This window comes from Sceloporus occidentalis, unplaced genomic scaffold, assembly GCF_023333645.1.
Source record: "Sceloporus occidentalis isolate IW3139 unplaced genomic scaffold, rSceOcc1.0.p SCAF_4, whole genome shotgun sequence".
NCBI classification, from domain to species: domain Eukaryota; kingdom Metazoa; phylum Chordata; class Lepidosauria; order Squamata; family Phrynosomatidae; genus Sceloporus; species Sceloporus occidentalis.
Window position 1 is genome coordinate 153,555,177 of NW_028316984.1, and position 27,322 is coordinate 153,582,498.

General features: G+C 40.0%; 2 protein-coding genes across 4 annotated transcripts; both read right to left on the reverse strand.

The window, feature by feature from the left end:
- Positions 1-344: 344 nt before the first annotated feature.
- On the reverse strand, positions 345-13,373 carry LOC149314873 (uncharacterized). Of its 3 annotated transcripts, XM_089522039.1 has the most exons (4): positions 12,558-13,373; positions 8,251-8,303; positions 2,640-2,735; positions 345-651 (listed from the first exon to the last, which is right to left on the reverse strand). In XM_089522039.1, the coding sequence occupies exons 1-4, from the start codon at positions 12,888-12,890 to the stop codon at positions 585-587; spliced, it is 549 nt and encodes a 182-aa protein (XP_089378165.1). In that variant the 5' UTR covers positions 12,891-13,373; the 3' UTR covers positions 345-584. The 3 variants fall into 3 exon arrangements, with proteins under 3 accessions (XP_089378165.1, XP_089378164.1, XP_089378166.1); XM_089522038.1 differs by lacking the exon at positions 345-651 and having other exon boundaries at positions 2,464-2,735; XM_089522040.1 differs by lacking the exons at positions 345-651; positions 2,640-2,735 and adding an exon at positions 6,035-6,099.
- A 12,386-nt stretch (positions 13,374-25,759) lies between these two features.
- LOC149314874 (uncharacterized) lies at positions 25,760-26,528 on the reverse strand. Its single transcript, XM_089523544.1, has 4 exons — positions 26,467-26,528; positions 26,254-26,379; positions 26,041-26,166; positions 25,760-25,953 (listed from the first exon to the last, which is right to left on the reverse strand). Exons 2-4 carry the CDS (start codon positions 26,349-26,351, stop codon positions 25,851-25,853), a joined length of 327 nt encoding a protein of 108 aa, XP_089379670.1. The 5' UTR covers positions 26,352-26,379; positions 26,467-26,528; the 3' UTR covers positions 25,760-25,850.
- Positions 26,529-27,322: the final 794 nt, after the last annotated feature.

A 27,322-nucleotide genomic window follows, 5' to 3' on the forward strand; every position in this document is an offset into this window, starting at 1 on the left:
ACAGCCACATGTACTAATAAGTAGTCCATTAAGAATTGAACAAGAGTGAGAAACATATTTCTTATACAGTAGCCAGAGCTTGGAACATTATTGTAAAAAAAGGATCATGATGCATTTCTCATTATTTTGGCCACTGGACAAGCTGCTAATGTTCCTACTGCTATTGACCTGCACATAATGTGTTGCATTACATGTCATTAATGTATACAAACAAAAATCCATCAGTGATACCTTTATTGGCCAACTGAAATGCACAATATACTTGTTGCAAGCTTTCATAGAATCATTAGAGCTCTGTGGGTTTATTCTTCAGGCAAGATGTTACAAACCAAACAGGAGAAGAGGGAAAAAAGCAACTGGAAATGTTAGTCAGATGTCTGCATGTTGTTTCAATCCTTCGTAAAGATGGTATGCTGGGGAGGATACCTTATGCAGGCAGGCTCCTCCTCCTTCTGGCCATGCAGCAATATGGAGATTTTCAAAGTCCATGATATTTAAAGTCCATTTGCATCTCAACAGGGACTCCTCTTTTGCAATCCAGTGATGCCACAGGCCTCTTTGTAATAATTTAATTTCAATAATTTTTATTTTTCTATTTCCCGCCTCTCCCTGCGGATCGAAGCGGGATTCCATCGAAAACAGCAATACAGTCTACAAAATACATAACAGATTAAAAACATCATCATATAACTACAATACACAATACAATACAATACAATACAATACTAGTCAATGCTAGTAGGCCAGCAACATTACAGTAGAGGAAACAATGCGTCTGATTCATCTATTTTTCCATATAGTCTACGCGGGTGGAAATCTTCACTATAGTAGATCAGGTGGATATGCCCGCTGGAAGAGATCCGTCTTTAATGCCTTCTTAAAGGCTTCTAGTGATGTAATAAGACGGATCTCTTCTGGCAAGTTGTTCCATAATTTTGGGACCACGGCTGTAAATGCTTTTTGGGAAGTAGTGACCAGTCTGGTTTTTTTGTATTCCAGCAATTTCTTCCCTGAAGTTCTGAGTGTGTGGGGCAGATTGTGTAGGGAGAGGTGTTCCCTTAAGTAACTCGGGCCCGAGCCATGTAGGGCTTTAAAGGTAACAACCAACACTTTGTATTGCGCCCAGAAGCTAATCGGCAGCCAGTGTAAAGATTTTAGCATTGGTGTAATATGGTCCGATCTTGATGTTCCCGTGACCAATCTGGCTGCAGCATTTTGGATTAATTGAAGCTTCCGAACTTGGTACAAAGGTAGCCCCATGTAGAGCGCATTACAGAAGTCTAAATGAGAGGTTACCAGTGCATGCACCACTGCTTCAAGGTCTCTCCGAGCCAGATAGGGGCGCAGCTGGCGTATCAACCGAAGTTGGTACCAAGCACTCCTGGCCACGGCCTCCACATGCAATGTTAACTGTAGAGACGAGTCCAGGAGCACTCCCAAACTGCGGACTTCGTCCTTTAGGGGAAGTGTGACCCCGTCCAGGACAGGTTCACAAATCTCCCCACCCGGCCCAGGGGCTCCTATCGCAAGTACCTCCGTTTTCTCTGGATTCACCCTGAGCTTGTTTTCCCTCATCCAGCCCATTACCGACTCAAGACAGGCATTTAGAGGAGAGATGCTATCCTTAGTCACTGCAGCATTTGGGGACATGGAGAGGTGGAGTTGGGTGTCACCAGCATACTGATAACACCGTGCCCCATGTCTCCGGATGATCTCTCCCAGCGGCTTCATGTAAATGTTAAACAGCACGGGAGACAGGATGGCACCTTGAGGGACGCCCAATGTCAACTCCCGCTTATGGGAGCAACTGTCTCCCAGCGTCACCATCTGGAATCTGCCCGAGAGATAGGATCTGAACCACTGGAGCACAGTGCCCCTGTAACGGCTAACCTTTCTTCTATGGCAGGCGCTTGGGACTTCTATTATCCCACCCTGCTGCCCACCAATTCCTGTAATGAACCCCCTTTTATATATGGCAGGTTCACAGTATTATTCAATATAGCAGCGTGGATAAACAGATATGGCCGACATGCCTTTAAGATGAAACAAAACCATATGAACTTTATTGAACAAGTTGTTTAACAGATATGACTTGAACTTAGTTCAGGCGCATTCCTTTTGGTTACAAATGTATTATTTCCCTCGTTACTATGTTCCTTTCTTCCCCTCTATCCTCTTTATCTACCCTAGGACTTCTCTGCCCCTCTCTGGGTAATTATTTTAATATCCCAGCCCCTACTGCTGCTCTGTATCTCAACCAAACTAGTAACTCAAACCCCTCTGCCTGGGTCTGGTTACATCGAGTCTCTCCTTTCTAGACTCTTTAATTTAACTCCTGTCCCTCTCTGGACCTACTCCTATCAACTGTCTTCCTCAACCTCTCCTCCAGCCTTTTCCCTCTTGGGTTCTAACCCCCTCACTGCCTCATAACCAACATTCCAACTGCCCATCCCCAATGGACGCTCGGAATGTTCACCAATCCCAGCCCTCATTTCATTGGCTGGCCCTCAGCTGCCTCCTGATTGGTCAGCTGGGCGTGCTCTCCGTTACAGCCCCCAATACCTAAATCCCTCAGGCGTTCCAGAAGGATACCATGGTCTATGGTATCGAAGGCTGCTGAGATGTCCAAGAGCACCAACCTTTGTAGGCAGAGAACTATGGATTCCTCAAGAAGTCTCCATGTTTTTTCATCAGGAACATTTTGGTGATGTAGAGTTAAAACATGCAAATTCAGACTAAATTTAATAAGAAACAAATTGTTTTACCTTGATTGAAATCCCAGTCCACAGGCTACTCTTCATGGTTCCCCTATCATTGTACACTAACATTATATTCAAGGACTTTTAAATCCCCCCTCAAAGGTCACCACCAGGACCGTAATGTCACATCCACACTAATCTATTAAAAATGGAAATTCAAGAGAATAAATGTGCAAGTATCTATAATACACACCCCTATCTAAACCAAAATCCTATATAAAATCGACACATCTAAAGCCTAAGGTCCAAAACACACTGCAGAAACAATCCAGTTTGAGACTGCTTTAACTGCCCTGGCTCATTGCCAAAGAATCCTGGGAGTTGTAGTTTATAGTGGCCCCAGAGCTCTCTGACAGAGAAGGCTAAATGTCTCACAAAACCACAGTTCCCAAATTTCTCTAGCATTAAACCAGGGCACTTAAAGCAGTCTCAAACTGGATTATTTCTCCAGTGTGTTTTGGACCAATGATACAAAAATGGATCCAGTACATACCTACATTGGCTAGGGTTTGGATGAGATGGCCCTAAGGATCTCTTCCAACTCTATAATTATGATATAATTCACTCAATATAATTCACATATTCCAGAGAACAATTTCATACTGTGTCTATACAATAATATCAAGTAGCTCTGTGTTATGCTGCGTATACAGTACCTGTAGGCATGATGACAAGGAACCAAACTTCCTATGTATGCTAATGGGACCAAACTGAGATTACAGTGAAATTTGGGACCCACTCCTATTATGTACCTCTTGAACAAATGCTTCAGATTTCTTTCATTTTTATTCTGGAATATACATTTGTTAACCAATTTTGTTAGTTTGATATTTAAAAATAGACTGACATGTTAACCATTTTTATGGAAGTTTGGGATTAATGAACTTTCACTTTTAAAAAATGTTGGGTTTGGTCTATATTCCATGGAACCTAGTGCGAATTTTTCAGGAAGGACCTAAATGCTACTGGTCAAACTTTTATTCATTAAAAGCAAAATCATTAACATGGACAATGCTGAATAAATGTCCTGGTGTCTTATAAGACTGTCTCAAACTCAGACAGGGATCCAAAACACAGTTGTGTAGAATGAAAGCAAAGAGGATGATCTCTTTTTGTTGAATTTCAGTTCCCCTATCACCCAAAAATCCTATGGCAAACAGGCTCTACAAGAGAAGAAAATTCAAAAAAAGTTGGGACAATATGAAAAGCCAGTTCCTTGTATTCAATCCAAGAAATTCAGAATTTCTACTGAACAAGTGTAAGCACCTCTTTCACTTTTTTAAAGATAGCTTTCACTGCTAGCTTCTGTGTTTTCAGAGCATCTCACATACATTATCTCATAATTCTACAAAAACCTTGTGATGTCAACCAATTTATTCTTTAAATGCAGATAGAGAAGAAGATAAAAGATACATGTAGTGTGAGATTTCCTGGCAAGTTTACTAAACCAAAAAGATACATGTATCCAGATTGACTATACTCCCTAATCGGATATATGGAGGATGAGAGGCCAGTGGTGTAGTAAATTTACTACATTTTTCAAAATTATTTTCTGTGTGAAAAGGATAGCAAGCTATGTCCAAAGTTTATGTAAACATACTTATGAACATTTATTAAAATATGTTCCTAGGTGATGTCATATATTAATATTACCGCATCACCTCCCTACTAAGAAAAGGAAATAATCTCCCTCCATTTCATTTGTTTAATTATGGGGAAATTTTCAAGGATATCTGAAAAAAACTCTTCACTTTATCAAGAAGAAAAAAGAAAAGAAAGCTTTCATCCTTTATTTCATTTGTCTCACCTACATGATATTGCTGACTATGCCTCTTTTATTCTCATAAGCTTTACTGTTCATTTCATCACTGAAAATGTAAACCAATTTATTGAATGTATATCATTGTTTACTCTCAACCCTGCCCCCCTAGATTTTTTTTTAATCCTCTCTTTCTGGTAATAACAGCAGTTGGATGCTTGTTGAATCAATGCTCATTCACTGAAAACACTTTTCTTCTTGCTTTATCTTTAGATGAAACCAAGTTATTTGAAACTGCAGAAAAAGATATCTAAATTAAAATTCTATGCAGAGAAAGTGGATGAATAAGTTCCTTCTTCTCCATAAAGAGTTTTAATTCTTGGGATATGAAAACTGATTTGGTTCCCATGTCTTCTCCTACTTCAAAGCTTACAGAAATTTTCAACCTTCTCTTTAGATATTTCAAAAAAGATATTCAGAAAATATTCTGGTTTCATAAGAATGTAAACAAGCCCCCTTCCCACACACAAATCCATATTTTTTTCACACGTTGGCCAATGACTTGGCCAATCCTAGAACAAGAGTGCAACTGCATCCTTCATTTTACACTCCCCAGCATCTGATATACAGAGACATGACACTTCTGATACTGGTGGTGATATATAGCCATCCTTACTAGTAGCTGTCAAAATACTCATCCTCCATGAAGCTATCCAATCCTTTTTAAAAGGCTGACAACCATAAATAAATCTTGAGGCAGTGAATTCTACTGTGCTATGTGAAGAAATACTTCCTTTCATCTGTGCAGAGGCTCATTCTTAATACACAGTTATAATGCTATAATTCCACTTGTACTGCCACAATTTCATCCTGTAGAATTCTGGGATTTTCAGTTCAGGGAACAAAATTTAGAATTCACAGTCTCTAGAGCATCATGAAACTACAAATGTAAGGATTCCATAGGAAGTTGCTGTAGCAGTTAAAGAGGAATCAATGCTATTATTGTGGCCCCTGAATATCTAATAATATAGGCCTGCAACAATTAAAAAACTTTTTACATATTGCAATTGTTTTAATGTATTTTGACGTGATGCATTTGAAAAACATAATATAAATGTCATACCACACATAATTCATTCAAAAATTTGATATTTTTATCAATTCAGATGCTGACATTCCAGTGTGATTTCTTTTATTGCTTTTGATTGGATTTTTTGTGTTTCATATCAGTAAATTAAAATCTTTTGAATGTCTCTTAGAAGATTTTAACCCTTTTCTAACACGTTGTAGGATCATTCTTAGTAGGATCATTTCATTCCGTCACATATTACAACATAAAAACATCAAAGCAAAATGTGAAAAAATATATATGATGGAACAAATCTGATGTCATTTTTGGATTTAGAAAACCAAATTAGTATAAATTCCTATAGGCACTCAACAAATGCCTTTTGGAACAAAATAAACTTTACTTGTCTGTGAAAAGAAAGTAGGGAGAGTACTAGTCTAATTTCTGCAGGATGAGAATCAAGAACCTGGAGTCAGCCGCTGAGAAGGTTCTCTCCCTCCCACCAGATGTACCTGTGAGGGTGATGAGGCAAAGAGAAGGGCTGGTTTATAGGGAGAATATGATCCTTTGCTTCAGTTCAAAGTTCTTTTGGCTCCTAGTCAATAATAGTATAAATCTTTTTATATTATTTTTACACTATCCTTAAATTCTATGGTGAACATCTTAAGGTTGTATTTTGGTATGAAGATTCATTTAGTGTTCTTTAGCTCTAATTTGTGATATTGACAGTTCAGGATATATGTCACAATCTTCTTCTGCTCTTGTTTTGCAGAGAGAATGGAGCTTCTCCATCTGGTTGATTTCTATATTGGCCATCTGGTCCATGTATACAATCAACTTTTTGGTTGCCTGAAGTATGTGTTTGCAATTAACCAATTGTTGATTTTACAAAATTCAGTAACTCTTCTGCTTCATTTCTTGATCCTAGGCCAAATTCTTCTACAATCTTTGATTCTGCTCTGTGTCCTATTTTTGCCTTCTGATAATTTCTGATTAACAAAAAGTCCTATTCTGGTGTGTGATCAACTTCCTCCTGGACTCCAGCATAGAATTTTTCAATTTCTTCTTCTTCTGCCTCTGTAGCTAGAGCATAAAGCTGAATTATGGCCATTTTTATGTGTTTTTCCTGGGGTCTTATTGACATTATCTAGTCAAACTTTGTATTATATCCTTTGACTGTTTTTGTCACATCTCTCCTCACTATAAATGACACCCCATTGAAGATTTTCATTTCCTGACTAAAATCATGAATAATTATCTGTCTCAAAATATCCCATTCTTGTCCACTTTAGCTCGCTCACCTCAAATACTGCAGTGTTTAATATGTTTCATTTCTTGTTTTACTGTAGCTACCGTCGCCTGATTCATGCTTGTCACATTCCATGTTCCTATAATATGTGTTCTGAGGTTCAGACTTTCCTTGTATCTCTGAGCATATCTATAGTTGAGTGTCCTTTCAGCTTGAGTCCAGATGCATCATTATCCACAGTGCTCCTCATAGTTCCCCTCTGCTTTATCCCAGTAGCTTGGTCATCCAAACTAATAATGGCAGGATACAGACCACCCAAAAAGGGAGGTTGCCGCCGCCTCCATTTCTGCTGGTGGGAAGCCTTAGCTGCCAAACGGCGAAGCTTCCCGGCAGCAGAAAAAGAACCCCCCAAAAGCGGGTTCTTTTTGCGTTGCACTTGTGACACCTGAGTGCCTGAGTGCGCTTGCAACACCCAAGTGCGATGCCCGAGTGGGACGCTATGCGTCCGTCGCATCAAAATGGCAGTGCCCGTGTAGACAGGGCGCCACCATTTTGACGTACCGAGTACATACTAGGGTTAGGGAGCGTCTGAAAAGGACGCTCTCAGGCAACCCTAGCACGTACTCAGTACATGCTTTTTGGCCCATCTGGATAGGGCCATAGCCTATCTCTGGTTAAATCATTGTTTCCTTTCAGAGTAACAGAATCAACGTGGGCTGCCTTCAGTAAATTAAAATGAGGAAGATCATTTTGCAAAATGCCAAACTTGTGTCTAAGCTAAACCTGCACTGCTACTGCTATATCTCTTGGGTGCTTAGAAAACAGGTATCGTTAAATATATTGCTGAAATATGTTTCCAACTTGCTCATTATACACAGCTTTTTCTCTTGCTTTTTTCAAAACACAGATAAAGTCGATACAGCAGTCCACAAGCTTCCGAGGATTTCATTTAGCAGTTTTTGGGAAGGTCAGATGCAGTGCACCTGAGGTAATGACTCTACTTATGGAGAAATAACTTAGTATTTCCATTTTAAAAAATTATCCAGGTACAAATTTCTCCCCTCAGCTACAGCCACTTATTTCAAAGTAATCCATGTCCTAGTCCACCTTGAAAAGAGATGCACAACAGGTATGTTGAGAGCATGGCACTCTGCAAAGTTTGGTAAAATAACACCTGTGTGTCTGCCCCCCCTTCAGTTTCTACCTAAATTCTAACATATTATTTTATTGTCAAAGTCCTGCAGGTCACTTCAGCAGAATGGCAACATACATCTATGTAGTTGCAATATCTCTACAACCACTTCACCAAATGTGAAGTCTTAGGGCCTTTGACCCAAATTTTCACAATCAGATTCAGTTGTGTGAATTAGTCCTAAGCAGTTTACATATTTCAGGAGGAGAATGATCTACTCACAATTTGCTTTCATTATATTCAGCTTTCAAAGTTGCTTTCACACCAGGTCTGACCTACCAAACAGACATACAAAGATTTATAGATGCCCTGCTTTGATATTATGTTAAATTATTGAGATTAGAGAAGTCACACTAAATATTTATGGTTGATTGCAACCTCTGGTTGATTTTTTTTAAATAACACTTTGAAACCACAATACTCTTTAAATGTTTGATTAAGGACACCTTTTATTTATGTCAGCACATAGGAGAGTGCAGCTGTACAAAACATATATCAACGTCCAAAGTAAAAAGACATTAAAATTCATAAGGTTCATTTTCTGACATTCTCTACAAACTGTAGCTGAGAGTTTGTCACAGAGTTAACATCAGCAATAAAATTATATAACTGCTGGTGTCACATTTCTTGAGGTACACTCAGCAGCATCCAGAATTTTACAGATGAGTTTTACTTATTTCAAAAATGAGCATAAATTACCCTTAATCTTACTTTCTATAATAGTGGAAAGATGTGTCATAGGAAATCATCTGTATTCCAGTGAGTTTTAGCTAAGACAAAAGAAGATTTGAGAGATGCTTAGATTCATTTTGTTCCTTTTCATACAGCAACAACAAAACTGTAGGAAAAGAAAATCATTTACAAGCAATTCTCATGTTTCGTAAAGCAGATTAGAGCCCCCCCCCCCAAAAAAAAATTGTGACAGAATGACTAGCAAAATTGACCGAAGAGGGTTGCTCAGAATTTTATGTTGCGTAAGATACACGGACGTTATGACAACCTTGGAACCAATGCAGTGTAGTTAACTGGTATATGTTTCTCTGTGTATCTGAACACATTCACACCATGTTCACACACACATGCATACACACAAACACATACCTTCTATAACACATGATTTGTTTCTATGTTTAAACAAATAATCAAGGGAATGAGCCAGAAATAGGAGTCCCATTGGTTTAATCATGACTCCATGAAGCTGGATCTTGAGTCTGATACTCTGGCTGTTATCCACATGTCAGCATTGTAGTGACATAGAGGACAGTGCCACATGGAGGTTACTCCTGTATAACCAAGTCTAAATGTCCTGTTTTGATAACTGTTATGAGTATGTGAAGGGATCTTGCAACACCTTTGAGACTAAGGGGCTCAACAGACTGGGGCTGTAGCAATCACATGCTACAGCCCTGAGCTGGCCTTTCCGCAAAAAACAGCTTTTTGTGCCATGGTCGTGATTTTTTGGCACTCCTTTGGTGCAGTGCATTTAAACACTGCACCAACAGAGTGTCATGATGCCCCACACCATGCAGTTGACTTCACAGCATGACACCAGTGTGGGGGTGGATAGTGTGTGTACACCATGCCACCACACCACCCCCACACAAGCGTATAACACCAGCCTGTATAGACTGTAAGTGTGTGAAAGAAGTTTTAGCATGAGCTTTTGTAGACTGCTTTTACTTCTTCAAATGCATGGGCATGCCTACTGCATACTTTGCAAACTGATATTTCAGACTAACACTGCTGTGTGTTGTAAGTACTAAGAGACACTTCTGCTATTACAACAAAACTCCAAATTCACGAAACAATTAACTGTGTATAATACTAGATTTTCTCTCCTGTGATAGGGCTTTAACATATTTACGTCTACAAACCTATACCCCATCTCCTTCACCAAGTCCACTATATAGTCTATGTCATTGATTTTTTTCTGTCACTTGAAATGGACCGGACCAGGCATATTGTAGTTTATTTCCTCTTGTTGTCCGCAGAAGTAAACCTTTCTCTCCCGGCAGGAACTCTCTGACTTGAGCCTTTTTATCATACCACGACTTCTGTCGACTTTGAGCCATCTTTAAGTTTTTCCCGGCACTTCGTAAGGCTTGATTTAGGGACGTCATCAAGTTTTGAATAAAGGATACCACATCTTCTGGCACTCTTTTGACTGAATTTTCCCAGTCGTGTCTAAGAAGGTCTGAAGGTCCTTTTACCTTGCGTCCAAACATTAGCTTGAATGGACTAAATCCTAAGCTTTCTTGTGGGACTTCACAATATGCAAATAATAAATGTTGTAACTTGAGGTCCCAGTCTCGTGGGTTTTCTATGGTATATGCTTTAATCATGTTGGCCAGTGTCCCATCAAATTTTTCTACTAATCCATTCTCTTGTGGGTGATAAGCCGATGTGGTCAAATGTTTAACCCCACAGACCTCCCATAGTTTTTGTATTAACTTGGAAGTAAAAGAACTCCCCAAATCTGAGGTGATCTCACTAGGAAATCCTAATCTACAAAAAATGTCTATCAAAGCGTTGGCCACTGTTAGGGTCTCTATATTTCTCAGAGCCACTGCCTCTGGATATCTTGTAGCATAGTGTATCAGCGTCAGAATGTATCTCTTTCCTCTCTGGGTTGTCTGTGGTAATGGACCCACGATGTCTATGCCTATCCGGTGGAAAGGCTGTGAAATTATCGGTAATGTGCAAAGCTTTGCTTTGGTCTTATCATTGGCCTTGCCGATTCTTTGACAATTATCACAAGATTTAATATACTGGTTAATATCTTGTTCCATCCTTGGCCAGTAGAAATTTAAGGATATCCTCTGGATAGTCTTTTTTATTCCTAAATGACCCCCAAATGAACTAGCATGGGCCATTTCTAATATCTGGTGTCTATACTTTCGAGGGACCACTAACTGCTTGTGGATTTCCCTCTGTGTGTTATATTTGCATTTCAGGACTTCCCTATATAAGTTGTCTTTTATGACTCTGAATCTGTGAGGGTTTTCCTCATTCAAATCTATGTCACTTTTGTCTTCGGACAAAACAAACAAAGGTTTCAAACTTTCATCCCTTCATTGTTCTTGACTAAATTCGGGGTTAGCTTTGATTTGACTCTGTTCAGATCTCTCCTTGCTTGAGGTATTTGTCTCTTTAACTTCATCTGGAAGAACCACTGTTTTATCTTGGTTTTCTTCTGACTGTGGATTGACTGCCTTTGAAGAATTTTCCTTTTCTTGTTGTCTGGTGACTATCCCTGTAAACCTAAAATATCGATCTAGGTCATTTCCAATTAGGCAGAGGAATGGAATGTCATCCCATACTGCGAATTTCCACTGCAAGTTATGTCCCCTAAACGAAATATTTACTTTGCTTACTGGTGTCTTAAAGGCAGGGCCCCCTAACCCATTCAAGATCATTTCTTCTTCTGGGCACCAATCTTGAGGTTGTACTAAGTGTGACTTAGCTATACACACCTCAGCCCCTGAGTCACAAAAACCCCACATCCAGTTCTTATTTATTTGTATCAACTCTCTATGTTCCTCTGGTTCTAACTCTTGAGGTAAATTTGTTACAAATAAGCAGGGTTTTGGAGACATATCCCTACTAAAGTCTGTTACTGTTCCAACTGTCGTTTCTGTGACAACTGCCGCCTCAGGTTGATCTCTGTGGCAACATTTCTTTATGTCAGGCCCAACTGATTTTATACAATAAGCTGATTTTATTTTGGATCTGGAGTCCTCATTGAATATTGCTGGACAATTATATCTGAGGTGACCTAATTTTCCATATTCATAACATTTTTTTGGACTGAGGCTGGACGATTCCTTCGACCAACTGTCTTTTTTTTTTTAAGCCTCAGGGTCATTTATTCTCACTGCTCTCCTTTTCCTCTAAACTTCAGGGGTTTTCTTTTGTTGCAAAGGCTGAAAATTTTTCCCTGGTTATTTCTCTCTTTGGCGGCATGCCAATTTTTGGGATTTCTGTGTTCATTTTCTGCCGACTTTCACTCTGTCCTTGGGAATTTTCTCCTCTGATTGAGGCCAATTTATCTATTATCTTGGCCGCCTCAGATACGGTTTTAGGTTGTCGGTCCTGCACCAACCACCTATATTCTTATAGAACTGTTCCAACCCTATCAGACTTTGTAATTCGTCTTTAGTCATTATTTTAGACCCCTCAATCCAACTTTTTAACAAATAATCCAATCTACATCCTAGCTGGGTATATGTTTCATCGCCTTTTCTCTTAATCGCACGAAACTCTCTTCTGTGGTGTTCGGGAGTTAGTCCAAATCTCTGTTTTACCATCTCTTTGAACAGATTGTAATTTTGGGCTTCATCTGGCCTCATTTCATCATAAATTTCTGTCAGCCCACCACTAATTTGTGACTTCACATAGCTCATCCTTTCTTCTTCTTTTATGTTTAATTCTTCACAAGTTCTCTCAAAGTTAATGAAGAAGGTCTCAATATTGTCCCCTTTATAATATCGTGGAAACCACTTCATGTCAATTTGAGATATTCTGTTTACCTCAGCCATCATTTGAATTTGAGGGATTCCCTGTTCTAAACTCCTCATCCAAAACTGATGATCCATCTCAGCTTGTCCTGCCCTAAGTCTTTCTAACTCAACCTCTTTTTTCCTTTCAATTTCCTTTTTCCTCAAAACCCTCTCATTTTCTATCCTGGCCTTTTCCTTTTCTTTTCCAATCTTGGCAATTTCAATTCTTTCTTTTATTTTCCAGATCTCTACACTCTCCTGAAGTTCAGAGATTACAGTGTCAACACTAGCCACCATTTCTTCTCCGACTTCCTCCTCCACTATTTCTGGCCCTGCTGGAGGTTTAACTTTTTTAGGAGGCATTGTTGATAGTATTTCCTTACAGTTACCTCTAACTTTTACCTCAGTAAATACTCTTATTTTACTCTGCCTCACTTGAGTCAAAAGAATCCACTTGGATTTAAAGTCAGACTAGTGATTCCCTAGATTACCACAAATTTTTACCTCAGGAATCACGTCTATTCAACTGGATCTCAACTATGTATAGAGGCTCCACTTGCCCCTCAACTCAGATTATTGATTCCTTACATTTACCACTGATGTTTACCTCAGGAATCACAAATTGTGCCTTTTCCTTCCTACTAGTCTCCTACCGCTACCAGTACGTTTACCTCAGAGACTAGTCTTATCTAGAGTTGTCAGTTTTCAAGTGATCTCCTACAAATTACCCTTTTCGTTTTTACCTCAAAGATCACTCCTCTGAATCTAACGCCCAGATTTTAAACTGTAGGTTTTCCTTTCTTTCAGTTTAAACCTACTACTGGATATCTGGTATTTCCACTCAGACTCCTTAGGATCTGCACGGTGTGGTACCAGGGCTACGGAGCTCTGGTTTGGGAGTCAGTCGGGACCTGGGGGCGAATAGGGCAGGCGTATGGCCATTGCGGGGGCCATAACGCGAGAGCGCCTCCCGGTGACTAGGGGCTTAGCAAATATGTGAACGCATGGCAGAGATGCGGTCATACGGTGTTCATTAGCCCCTAGGTCATCCCAATGCCTGGTGGGTGCCAGGTTGTGGTTAATCAGACAAACGTGGGGTTGTTTGATTTCGCAGATCCTGACCTCATGCTTTGTGCCAACCCTACCAATGGTTTGCTTAATAAAGTTGTGGCCTTTCCTCCAACACGGTCTCCTGTGGTTATTCGGCAGCAGCATCTGAGGCAAAAAGCGGTTGCCCGACTCGGCAGGCTGACCGCTTTGCCGCTAGACGCAGCGAACGACTACAAGCCCCAGAGTGCTCTGGGGCTTGCCCCAGCTCCCTATTGGTGCGCGGGGTGAAAGGGAGTCCCTTCCGCCCCGCGATGCTCTGGGATCTGGGCTCGGTGATCAGGAGTTCCGGTCCTCCAGGGCAGATGATTGGTTCAGCTGCCCTGGAGGAGGAGTCTCCTGGTCAGGTGGTACTGAGGGCGGGGCTTAGGCCTATATAGGCCGTGCTGCCAGCCCCGGCCCTCAGTCGGCGCTTGGCTCTGGATGGTTAGGAGCCAAGCAGGAAGGGAGGAGGAGCTGAGCCCAGCTACTGGATTTTTCAGATCCCACTGCTGCCACCAAATTATGTAACGAACAACCTTTCTATTGTGGCAGGTGCTTGGGAATTTTGTTATCCCACCACCTCACAATTCTTTCCTTCTTTGTGACCCAACACAAAAACCCAACACCCCTGTGGGTTTTTAAAGGTCAGTAGCGTGGATGGATGTTAAATCACAGGCCAAGTGGATAGTTAAACAAGAATAAAAGTTTATTTTAATGCAGAATAGGCAAAGGTAACTTTTACATGAAGTTGCTACTATGTCTTCTTTTGTTACATATATACAAGTCTGGTTTTAACTCTCTAATAATAACTCAGCCACACAGGCTATCCTCTCACTCAAGAAATTATGGCGCATTACCGACCGCCCCTTAGGGGCGGCCTGTAGGCACACCTTTCCCCGCCGGATCGGGGCCTCAGTGGCCAGAGCGGCAGCCGCTGAAGCCCCGATCCGCTGCTTTCCAGGCTGCGGGGAAGTGGCAAAAGGCCCCTTCCCCGCAGCCTGGAAAGGGGTGTCCTTGGGGCTTCAAGCCCCAAGGACACCCTGCGGTGGAGGGGAGAAGGAGAAAGGGGCCGTTTGGCCCCTTTCTCCTTTTGTCCGCTGGGTGCAGCCGTCTAAAGGCTGTACCCAGCGGACCAAACCCAGGAAGGAGCTCCGAAACGGAGCTCCTTCCGGGGTCGCGGAAAGGGCACCCTAGGCGCCCTGCCGCGACCCCAATATGTCACAACTGCGCTGCCTCGTTTGGAGGCGGAGCGGTCATTACGTATTGATGGTGGTGGCCGTGTGGAATGGCAGCCACCATTTCGCATGGGCAGAGCGCGCGCTAGGGTTAGGGCAGTGCAGAAGCACCACTCCCTCTTAACCCTAGTACGCGCTCTGCGCGTACTTTTTAGCCCGTCTGTAACAGGCCTATGTAACCTAAATCCCTCTTTCTGAGTCTGGCTACACTGAGTCTCTCGTCTCTAGATTCTCCAGAACTAATACTGTCCCTCTCTAGACCTAACAGACCCTTTCCTTGGTCTATTATCAAATTACTGTTTCCTCAGTCTCTAATCCTAACTATCTCCCCACTGAACTCCAGCTTCATCCTTCAGGATTCCAAACCCTAACTGACTCAACCCAACTGTCAAGCGGAATCTTCAAACTCCTCAGCCAGCATCTGATTGGCTTAGGGTCTCTGGCTTCTGATTGGCTGGTTTGTAAGTCACTTCGCCACGCATACTTTGTGTTAAAGTCTAAATACTGGAATCTTTACCATTCATGTATAAATCTATTTAGGAAGAAACCATGTATGTCTAGTCAAAAGTAAGAAGTGGTGCAATGGCTTTCCAGTATACAAATGACAGCTCAGTACTTTGTGTTTAAGTTTTAAATTGCCTGATCTTTAAATACCTTTAAAATATACAGATATATAACAAGAAACTATCCATGTCATACAAAAGAGAGCTCAACACTTTCTGTTTAAAATATAAACGTATTTAAAAAGAAAATTATTTAGAACTTGAGTGATTGTAAATCATGGGTCCAAAACACAGTGCAGAAATCATCCAGTTTGGGACTGCTTTAACTGCTCTGGTTCAGTGGTAGGGCATTATAATTTATTATGGCTCCAGAGCTCTCTGACAGAGAAGGCTAAATGTCTCACAAAACTACAGTTCCCAGAATTTCCTAGTACTGAGCCAGGCCAGTTAAAGCAGTCTCAAACTGGTTCATTTCTGCAATATGTTAAGGACCATAGACTTGGAAGAAGACCTATGGGCCATCAAAATCCTGAGCAATGCACGATCTTCAACTAGAGCATTTCAGCAGGTAAGTATCTAGCCTCTTTTTGAAGGCAACTATGGTATCTTTGTTTATCTCTGAAGGAAGCCTTTCTCTGGCGGGATACAGACCACCCAAAAAGGGCAGTCTCCCGCCGCCCTCGTTTGTTGCGCGAGGGAGCCACATTGGACAAACCGTGCAGCTCCCCCGCGCAACAAAAAGAAGCCGCAAAAAGCGGCTTCTTTCTGTGGTACCATTATGACGCCGCAAAGCACCAATGGCGCACTTGCAGTGTCTTGAAGGCGCCGAGACGTGCGGACACTAGGCGTCTGTCACGTCAAAATGGTGGGGCCCATATGTACAGGGCGCCACCATTTTGACGCCCTGGTGCCGTACTAGGGTTAGGGAGCATCTAAAAACTACGCTCCCGGGCAACCCTAGTACGTCGTCAGGATGTACTAAAAGGCACATTTAAATCGGGCCTCTGTTTCCCAAATCAATATAGACTTTATAGCCATAGTCTTTCCCCTGTAGATTATCAGTATGGGAAAATGGGTGCACGATACACAACCCACAGCCAAAGCTCACATGGCAGATTGTACACCCGTGCCTTAGAGGTCTGAGACTAACTTTTCTTTCACTCTGCCAATTTTGCAATCCACTCAATTTTAGAATGAACAATGAAATATTGTTTTTGTCAGTAAAATTCCTTGTGTACCTCTCTCTCCATTGAAGCAGAGTAATTCATCATGCAGAACTATCTCATGGTTATATACAGCGGGCTCTTCCTAATTGAGGATTTGAGCTTCCACTGATAGCAAACTCCATTGTGTTTAATGGACACACATGCACACAGCTACACTGTGCACACGTTGCACCATCATAGGAAACAACAGCATTTGAGGTCCCATATTTTTTGTTATCCATGAAGGGGTTTGGAACAGATCCCCCTAGGATACAAAGGAATAACTGTAGATATTTATTTAGTTATTTATTTAAATCTTTATGTTCATAGCCTGCCCTTTACCTGACGATCTCAGGCAGTGTAAAACCAATCTAACAATGTTAAAATAGTAGATATTAAAATAATTTCAAAAGGTTAAAACATATTAAACAATTAGCAAATTAAAAGACTGGCTAATTTTTTTAAAAAGAGTTTTATATAGTTTAAAATTAATTAAAATTGCTTGTATGAGAGGATTTTGTGAAATCCATTATGCCCGAAATTTTTAATAAATAACCATGTTTTTACTTGGCACCTAAACAGCAGCCATACTAGTGCCAGTTGGGTTTCTAAGGGAAGGTGTTCCGTAACTGAGACACCATACTAACAGAAGGCCTTCTTTCATGTTGTCACACACTGTATTTCTCTGACTGATGGGACACAGAGTATGCCCACTTGAACAGACTAAATCTTCAGCAGATCCATATACAGAGAGGAACTGTATGCACAGAAATAAAGAAGACTCTCCTACATCAGAGAGAACCATTTGTAGGACTTTAAATGTCATTGCTAGCACAATTCAACATTATAGACACCAGAGTCTAATGGCACTAGAGGAATCTGCTAAACCAAATTTTGTTTTATCATAAACTAAGAAACTGATTTTTTTAAATATCCATTCTTTTGCTAAGTCATGAAATACATTCATACATATATGCAGTGTAATAACAACTTGTGCCAAAGGATTACAATCACTCTGGACAATCCAGGGAACTGAATTGAAGCTCTATAATAATTGCTTTTACAGCTTTTGTATAATAAGGGAGTAGTCTCTCATCCTAGGGTGAAAAAAATTCCCATCACACATTACTAGTATGAAAGAGTTGCAGAAAGGGACTGCAGAAATGCATTCAGGACCCCATCACCAAAATGCATGACTTCCCCAACATCAGAAACCACACATTAGGATAGACATAATTTGTAGAAGAGGAAGTGTCTAGGAGCACAGGATTCTAGGATCTGAGTAAGGCAATGCATGTATCAAACATGCTGGAAATCAGGGATGGATTTTTAATTATAATGGTATCTTTGCCTCCTTCTAAGGCTGGTCTGGGCAACTCTGGCTATTCAGTGCTGGGTCAATCTGTCCATTTATTTATATTCCACCTTTTTTCCCACTCAAACGTGGGAATCAAACATCAGGATAGCACTGGAAGATGGGACAAACCAAAGCTTTTCTTGGCATAAATGGGAGTTTTGCCATGGGCTGCTTCTGAAGCTCAGACAGTGTGACCGTCACAGATGAGAAGGGGTGGGATGGGATGGGGTGCAATGGCATGGATAAAACCTAGCATTCGAAGGGATTCCCAGGGGTCATCCCAGCCCCCTTCTACCATGAAGGAATACCTAGGAGTTGAAGTTGAAGCTGAGAGCATGTGACTTGCCCAAGGTCACCCAGTGAATTTCTATGGTGAAGTGGGAGGCTAGAGTGTAAAAATTGAGAAGATATAGAAAATCGAGGAAGAAAAAGAAAGCAGAATAAAACAGTGATAACCATGCAGGAAAAGATAATGATCGACAACTCAATGAGGATGAGGACCTACCAGATGAATTTCCCAACAATAAAAAAGAAGAAGATGCTCTAACCAAAGAAGAAGACTTACTGGACTTAGAAGAGAAGGTAAATTAAAGGTAAGACAAGAGGAAGGGGGAAAGTTATAAGAAATATGAACTTAAAATGTAATATGAGTAACATCTATGAAAACAGAATCATGCATTTTAACATTCTTTCCTGCAATGTGAAAGGTTTAAACTCTCCTCAGAAAAGGGAAAATATATATATATAATTACCTGGCTAAACTTAAAAATGATGTAATATGCCTGCGAGAAACACACCCTAGACAAAAAGATACAAGATAACTTAAAAATAAAAAAATGAAAAAGAATTTATATCGGCCTCTGCAAAAAAGAAAAAGGGTCTAGTGATCTACACAAAGATACATTACAAGCCAGAGAAATCTTTAATTATGAAAATGGTTATTTCTTGGGAGTTGAAGTAATTATTCAAAATCAGAAAACTCTTATATTAGGAGTATATGCACTGCAAGAAAACAAAGGAACCCTTTTTCAAAAGTTAACGAACACATTACAGGAGTTTGATTATAAAGCAACAATAATGATGGGAGATTGGAATGGGGTTATAAACCCAGAATTAGATAGGAAATTTAGGCCCGTTACAAACGGGTGCTTTAGTACGCGCTACGCGCGTGCTAGGGTTAAAAAGGGGCGTCCTTTCCGGACGCCCCCAACCCTAGGACGTGCAGAGCGTGCACCAAATGGCGGTGGCCGTTCCACATGGCCGCCGCCATGAGGACCTCACGACCACGCCGCCTCTATACGGCGTGGGGCGGATGTGACGTCCTCGCTCCACGCCAGGGCACTTAGTGCACCCTTAGCACAGAGCAAGAAGGAGCTCCGTTTCGGAGCTCCTTCCTGGTTTGGTCCACTGGGCACAGCCTTCACACGGCTGCGCCCAGCGGACCAAAGGAGAAAGGGGCCAAGCAGCCCCTTTCTCCTCCTTCCTGCCGCCGTGGGGTGTTCTTGGGGCTTGAAGCCCCAGGGACACCCCTTTTCAGGCTGCGGGGAAGCGGCATTTTGCCGCTTCCCCGCAGCCTGTAAAGTGGCGGATCGGGGCCTCAGCAGCTGCCGTTCTGACCACTGAGGCCCCGATACACCGGGGAAAGGGGCGGGTACAGCCCGCCCCAAATGGGCAGTCTGTAACCCGCCTCAATTCAAAAAAGAAGAAAAATCAGGGTAAACTCCCTCAATCCTTCTTTAATTTAATGGAAAACCTTTCACTGACAGAAGCATGGAGATTCTTGTATTGTAATGCGAAAGATTATACTTTCTTTTCAGAAGTTCATAAATCCTTCTCCAGAATAGACTTTTTTTTTAGTTACAAAAAACATTAGTAATGAAATTTTAAAAAATTGATATTTTACCTAAGACATTGTCCGATCATAATCCAGTATTACTGAAACTAAAGATAAGAGGTGAATCGGACTGGAACTGGCATCTGGATGATAAACTTCTGCGCAATCCAAGAGTACTGGAAAAAGCCAAACAAAGGCTAAAACTATTTTTTGAAGAAAACTTAAATAAAGGCACAGACAACATAACGGTTTGGGAAGCTTCCAAACCAGTCATGAGGGGTTTCTTTATTCAACAAAGTTGTGAGCTAAAAAGGAAGCAGAAAGAAAAAAAAAATTGCAGATGAGATAAAAGAAAAGGAGGAAAAAATGCAAAAAGATAAATCTAACTCCAAATGTCATAAGGAAATCAAAATCTTACAAAGACAATTATCTACTATTTTAAATGAAGACAGAGAAAAAAACTAAAATATATCAAAGCACATTCTTTCCAGCATGCTAATAAGATTGGCAAATGGTTGGCTCACAAATTAAAAGAAAAAAGAGAAAAAAGACTAATAACCAAAATTCAAGATGGTGGAAAAACACTTACTGAACAAGACAAAATCATGAGATCTTTTCAAACTTTTATCAGAAATTATATAAAGAAGAAGACATTCAAATTGATGAAATACAAAAATTAGAAACATCTAATATTACAAAAATAAGTCAAGCACAAAGGGAGATCTTGAACCAGCCAATCTCCATTGCAGAAATTAAGAAAGCTATCCAGAAAAGCAAATTAGACAAGGCACCAGGTCCCAACAGCTTCACGGCGATATATTACAAAAAACTACAAGACAAGCTATTGTCACCTCTGAAAGATGTTATGAACACTGTGAAAAAAGGGAAATTTCCACAAACCTGGAGAGAAGCAATAATAACATTATTACCTAAAGAGGAAAGAGACCCAGAACATATGAAAAATTATAGACCAATATCTTTACTTAACAACGATTACAAGTTATTTGCCAACATTCTAGTGGAGAGATTAAAAAACATTGACATCCATTATTCACAAAGATCAAAGAGGATTTATTCCTAAAAGACAATTGAAACATAACATCAGACATATGAATTTAATAGATTACCATCAACTTCATAATGAAAAAAAGCTGGCTTTATTCTTTTTTGATATAGAGAAAGCTTTCGATACTGTAAATTGGAATCTGATGTTTAAGATCCTAGAAAAAATGGAGGTGGGCTTGAAATTTACAAAATGGGAGAAAACAATCTACACAAAACAAAATGCTCAAATCCTTATTAACTACTGAAAATCAAAAAAGATAGAAGTATGCAAAGGAGCTAGACAAGGGTGCCCATTGCCGCCTTTACTTTTTATAATAACATTTGAAAGTGTATTACAAAATATAAGATTAAACACAAAGATTGAAGGTATAAAGATCAAAGGCACCAAGTATAAAACCAAAGCCTTTGCAGATGACTTAATGGTGTCCTTATCCAAGCCCATCCAAGACAGTTTAGAATTAATGAACAGTATTGAGCAATTTGGAAGAATATCAGGATTAAAAATAAACAAAGAAAAAACATCTATCTTAACTAAAAAATTAAAAATAGATGAAATACATATATTGGAAAGAACAATGGGAATAAAAGTAAGAGAGAAAGTTAAATATCTTGGAATCAATATCTCAAGCAAGAACATTGATTTGTTTTCTAATAACTATAAACCAACATGGAACAATATTAAAAAATCTTTACAAAATTGGAAAAACTTAGATCTCTCCCTTTTAGGGAAAATTGACACAGTGAGAATGAACATACTCCCAAAGATCTTATTTTTATTTAACACCATTCCTATAATTAGAAATGATATCCCATTTAGACAATGGCAAAAATATATCTCTAATTTTATCTGGAATGGTAAAAAACCAAGGATAAAGACAAAATACTTACAAGATTCAAACCCAAGAGGAGGAATGGCCCTTCCAGACCTTAAACTATACTATGAGGCCTTATGTCTAGTTTGATTAAAAGACTGGATTTCTTTTGCAGATGTAGAGTCACTAAAGTTAGAAGGAGCAGACTTGAGATTTGGCTGGCATGCCTTCTTATTTTACAGTACACAAAAAGCCAATCAAGCTTTTAATAATTCTTTTGTGCTTTATTCATTAATCAGAATATGGAGAAAATATATATAAAAAAAGAATCTGCCCAAAAATCCCATTATGGGCTTCACCACATGAGGCTTTGTATAATACCAGCTTAAAAGAGGGGGATGAATGGATAAAATACAAAGATATATTACACTATAGCGGAGAAAAACATACATTAAAAACTTCTGAAGAACTTAAAGACCAAGGTATAAACTTTGGTTGGTTCTTATATAGACAACTAAAAGAAAGATATTCCATTGACAAAAAACAAACAGAAATTGGAAATAATGGTAGCCAGATAGAAACAGAAATTTTGTCAAATAAAGATCAACCATTATCTAGAATATATAAGTGTTAGAAATATCATTAGAAGAAGAGGTTGTCAAAGAGAACATGGTAAAATGGTCACAAAATTTTGGTTATTGTATAGATTTAGATCAGTGGGAAATGTCCTAGAACAAGAGAATGAAATATACAAAATGCCAAAGCTTAAAAGAGAGCTATTATAAAATAATCTATCGATGGTACCTCACACCGTATAAATTATGTAAAATATATAAGAACTATGACACCAACTGTTGGAAGTGTAGGAAGCATGAAGGTACTCTTTACCACATGTGGTGGACATGTGATAAAGAAGTTAAATTCTGGAAACAAATACATTATGAAATCAAGAAAGTAACTGGGGAAAATGTAGAATTTAAACCAGAAGGGTTTTTTTTAAACATGTTAAGCGTAGATTTAGAAAAAAAAATATGGCAAACTTATGTTTTATATGTTATCAGACGGCAGGGTAATATATGTGCAACTTTGGAAGAAAAAAGACATCCCAACTCCGGAAACTTGGATCAACAAACTATTGGACTTGCTTAAGATGGACAAAATATCAAGAAGCTTAGATTATGAAATGACGGACAACTATTTGAAAGACTGGAATATGTTTTTAGAATACTACCAACGAAACTGGGCAAATATAATTATGTTTAATATAGATGTGGAGCATTGAATAATTAAGATATTACACAATATAATTTGGTGAAAACCCTGTGGATTTCAAAAGATTGTGCTTGGAAAATATATAGAGATAACATAATACGATTAGTAGGAAAGAGAAATCCTGTCTGCTAAATAATTAAGATTATAAGTTTAGGCAACATCAGAGGAAAGCATTTCAAGGTTAACAATAGGAAGAAGTGAATGACTGTAGATAGGAATATTATCTATACTCTTTTTTCCCACACGCACTTTCTTTTTCTTTTCTCCTTCCTCTTTTTTTCTCCTTTTTTCACTTTTTCCTTTTTTTCCTTTCTTATTTCTTTCTTTCCTTTTCATCTTCGCTCACTTGAGTAAAGTTATGTGTATGTGTATGTGTACAATATGAATGTTTTTTACTGTTTTTACAATGCATCAATAAAAATTTATAAAAATGGAAAATCAAGGTTTGATATTTGAAATTTATACTTTTTAAAACATTTTCAAACCATGTATGCTTGAATCCATGTATAAAAAATCCATGTATAAGAAGGGCTGACTGTATACCCAAAAGCAAACCTCAAGTTTTGCCATTTTATATAAGACAAATTTTATATAAGGGATACCATTTTACTACCCAGCTGGAATTGAGCATCCATGGATTTTGGTAACCATGGGAGCTCCTTGAACCAAACTCCAGCAGATACCAATGGCCCACATTATTATTATTATTATTATTATTATTATTATCCCACCTTTCCCAATAATTGGGACAGAAAGCAGCTTACAATTTAAGATCATTAAAAACATAGAAAGATGGACTTTTAAATAGAATCAAAACTGAGTAACAACCCTCACAATAAAATCCCAGCATGTATGCAGTAGTTTGAAAAAGTGATGGAGATGGCTCAAATCAACGATAGCAAACGAAAGTTTTTATAGATCATTGGAAACTATTGCTGTTATTTGTATTAAGGTGTTAATGAAGGAATGTGGGATAGTATTATGGTAAATATTTATGTTGAAAGAGAAAAACAGAATACCAATAGAAGAGAAATAAAATATTATTTTAGTTAGGAAATCAATTAGAGAATAGGCAGGAAGTTTTTTGTTATATGTTTTAAGGGGGGAGATCAATGTACACTATGTCCAGTTCTGAGCACCACAATTGAAAAGGGATGTTGAGAAACTGGAGCGTGTCCAGAGGAGATCTACCAAAATGGTGAAGGGTCTGGAAACCATTGTTTATGAGGAACAAATTAGGGAGCTGGCTATGTTTAGCCTGGAGTAGAGAAGGTTAAGAGGTGATATGATAGCTCTTTTTAAATATTTGAAGGGATGTCATACTGAGGTGGGAGCAAGCTTGTTTTCTGCTGCTCCAGAGACTAGGATCTGGAGCAATGGATGCAAGCTGCAGGAAAAGAGATTCCACTTCAACATTAGGAAAAACTTCATGAAAGTAAGAGCTGTTCGACAGTGGAAGTTGCTGCCTTTGAATCTCCTTCTTTGGGGGTCTTTAAGCAGATGCTGGATGGCCATCTGTGAAGATGCTTTGATTGGGAAATCCTGCATGGCATACTCGGGTTGGACTACATGGCCCTTGGGGTCTCTTCCAACTCTATTATTCTGTGAATAAAGCAAGACTTGCTACCAGTGCTGATTCTGAAAAACTCATGACAAAGCCTAAACTCATGACAAAGCCTACAATAGTAGCTGGGCTACTCCCCCCCCCCCCCCCCCCGCTGAAATTATATCACACACACACACAGACTGCTGTCACTAAGATCTTGGTGCACAAAAACTATGTATTCATTTCAATGGAAGTACAGTCAGCCCTCCTCATTTCCAAGTTTGACTTTTGCAGATTTGATCAATACATTCTCTCTAGAAATCTCTAGGTCCTCCAGTTTGACTCTATGGGCAATTGTGAACAGATGGTGCATGGGATGACCTAGAGATTCCTAGAGAGAACACTTCTCTATGCATTTGTATGTCTTCTGGCACAATTCTTTTGTGAACTTCCAGCAGATGTTGAATATGTTGGAGGACACTGAAATTCCTAGCAAGCTGTTCTTTCAGGTAAAAAAGGAAACCAGTGTGTGCTTTTCTTTGAAGTTTCCCCACTATCTCAGGGCTTCTGTATCCCTAGCCCCAGGGAATGTGGAGGGAGCACTGTCTGTGAAATAGGAAAAGGAAGAAAGAGCAGAGGAGAGCTGCATTGGGAGGAAAACAAGGGCTCCGCAGGGACTTGAACCCCATCCTGGAAACCAGGAGTGCCAACCACCAGCGCCTTTTGCTTTTTTCTGGCAATGCAACAAGGGGAAAAGCAAAACCGGAGAGAACACAGGAATGTTCTCTCAGGAAAAAAGAAAACCTGACAGAGTTAAAACAAGAACATTTGTGCCATAAAGCTTCAAATGTTTCAGGTATTCACTTTTTGCAACCTAAAAACAGACATTGGCCCGGTACAGATTAGAAGAAAGGGGTGGGGAGAGGCCGCCCCTTTCTCCTTCGGATTGTTACGCGGCAATCGCATGGCCATGACAACGATCCACCCCAAAAAGGATCTCTGAAATGGAGCTCCTCCCCACGACATCACCAAGGCGCCATTTGCCCATACATATTAGAGTTTGGGAGTGTGAGGTTGCTGCATGCTCCTGAACCCTAAAATCTCTGCCATCACGCCACAAAGCGCCCGTTTGTACTGGGCTATTAAGACATTGCAGAAGCCTCCTTATTAGCATTGTCACTGCCTTTAAGATGTATTCTTGGGATTGGTTTTGTTAGGGATCTCTTCCTAACACACTGTTTTTGGTATTTGTTGATTCTTGCTCTTGAAATAAAGAAAAGATAACTTACCTGATTGTCCAATCACAATGGGAACGAGTCTGGGATGGTGTCGGATAAACGGTTGTGTGGATTCTTCATAGGGAGTGCCAAATTCTTCATTGGGGCTTTGCCTGTCCTGGATGGGGTCACACTTCCCCTGAGCTCTCAGTCTTGCAGATTGGGAGATTTCCTTCTGGACTCCACTCTGAGCCTTGATGCCCAGGTCTTGAGTTTGTTTCTTCCCTCTGTCTGAAATATAAGCAGAGTTTCACATTAGTACACTCATCCCCCAGAGAAAGAAAGAGAAAATGGAGGGGGAGAAGTTTCTTCACTTACTTGCATGGAAGCATAAAGATGCAGGCCGGTAACAAAAGCCTAGTGGTCACTGCCTGGAATAATATCCCCAGGAACCATGTTGGCTTTTGCAAGAGCATTTCACTTGAAATTGGTTCTTTCCTCCATCTGAAATATAAGTATAATTTCATGTTAGTACATTCATTCCCCAGAGAAAGAGAGAGAAAATGGAGGGGGAAAAGTTGGTCCACTCACTTGCATGGAAGGAGGAAGATGCTGGCCAGTAGCAAAAGCCTAGTGGTCACAGCATGGAGCAGTATCTCTAAGGACCATGCAGGCTTTTCCAAGAGCATTTCACCTGAAATTGGTTCTTCCCTCTGTCTGAAATATAAGCAGTGCTTAATATTAGTACAGTCATCCCCCAGAGAAAGAGAGAGAAAATGGAGGGGGAGAAGTTGCTTCACTTACTTGCATGGAAGGAGAAAGATGCTGGCCAGTAGCAAAATCCTAGTGGTCACAGCATGGCACAGCCTCCCTAGAGACCAAGAGCATTTCACTTGAAATTGGTTCTTCCCTCTGTCTGAAATATAAGCAGAGTTTCATGTTAGTACACTCATCCCCCAGAGAAAGAAAGAGAATAGGGAGGGGGAGAAGTTGGTCCACTCACTTGCATAGAAGCAGAAAGATGCTGGCCAGTAGCAAAAGCCTAGTGGCCACAGCATGGCGCATTATCTCCAGGGACCACGTTGGCTTTTGCAAGAGCACTTCACATCAAACTGGAACTTCCTTTTGTCTGAAATATAGTCACTCTTAAGCATTCAACTGCTTCAAATAAAATCTTGGGGGCCAGAATGTAGAAGGCTCTTGACTACTCAGAGCAGTTCTGCTGGACAACACTGGGGAGACACAATGGTGCCAGAGAAGTATCATTTCTTCGCTGCCTCCATTGTCTTGGATTGGTCTTCCAATGGGCCCTAGCCCATTTTCATTCGGATTTTCGGCCATTTTTGTTCTAGTCTGCTTCCCACTGGGGAGTCTGGGATGATGTTGGACAAACGGTTGTGTGGATTCTTCATAGGGACTGCTAGAAGTCAGAAAAGGAGAGAAATCGCCCATACAAACATACAGGAGACATGTTCCCACTATGAAATAAAGCGAATCACTAATTGGTTTAAATTACCATTGTTCCAATTTGAAACCTGTTTCTGTCGTAATGTGATCGATTCCTGTCACGATAAAGCAAGGCAAATTTTTTAAAATAGTTTTTTTCCTGACACTAGTTTTCCAGTTGTTCTTTTGGAAAGAATCAATTCCGGAGTGTGTT

Coding starts and splice junctions, on each gene's coding strand:
- LOC149314874 (XM_089523544.1), bottom strand. CDS start 26,351: ATGCTCTTGGAAAAGCCTGCATGGTCCTTAGAGATACTGCTCCATGCT. Junction 26,167..26,253: donor ATCTTCCTCCTTCCATGCAA/GTGAGTGGACCA, acceptor CTTATATTTCAG/ATGGAGGAAAGAACCAATTT. Junction 25,954..26,040: donor ATCTTTATGCTTCCATGCAA/GTAAGTGAAGAA, acceptor CTTATATTTCAG/ACAGAGGGAAGAAACAAACT.
- LOC149314873 (XM_089522038.1), bottom strand. CDS start 12,890: ATGCCTCCTAAAAAAGTTAAACCTCCAGCAGGGCCAGAAATAGTGGAG. Junction 8,304..12,557: donor AAATTCAAATGATGGCTGAG/GTAAACAGAATA, acceptor TCTGTTTGGTAG/GTCAGACCTGGTGTGAAAGC. Junction 2,736..8,250: donor GAATATAATGAAAGCAAATT/GTGAGTAGATCA, acceptor TATTAAATTTAG/TCTGAATTTGCATGTTTTAA.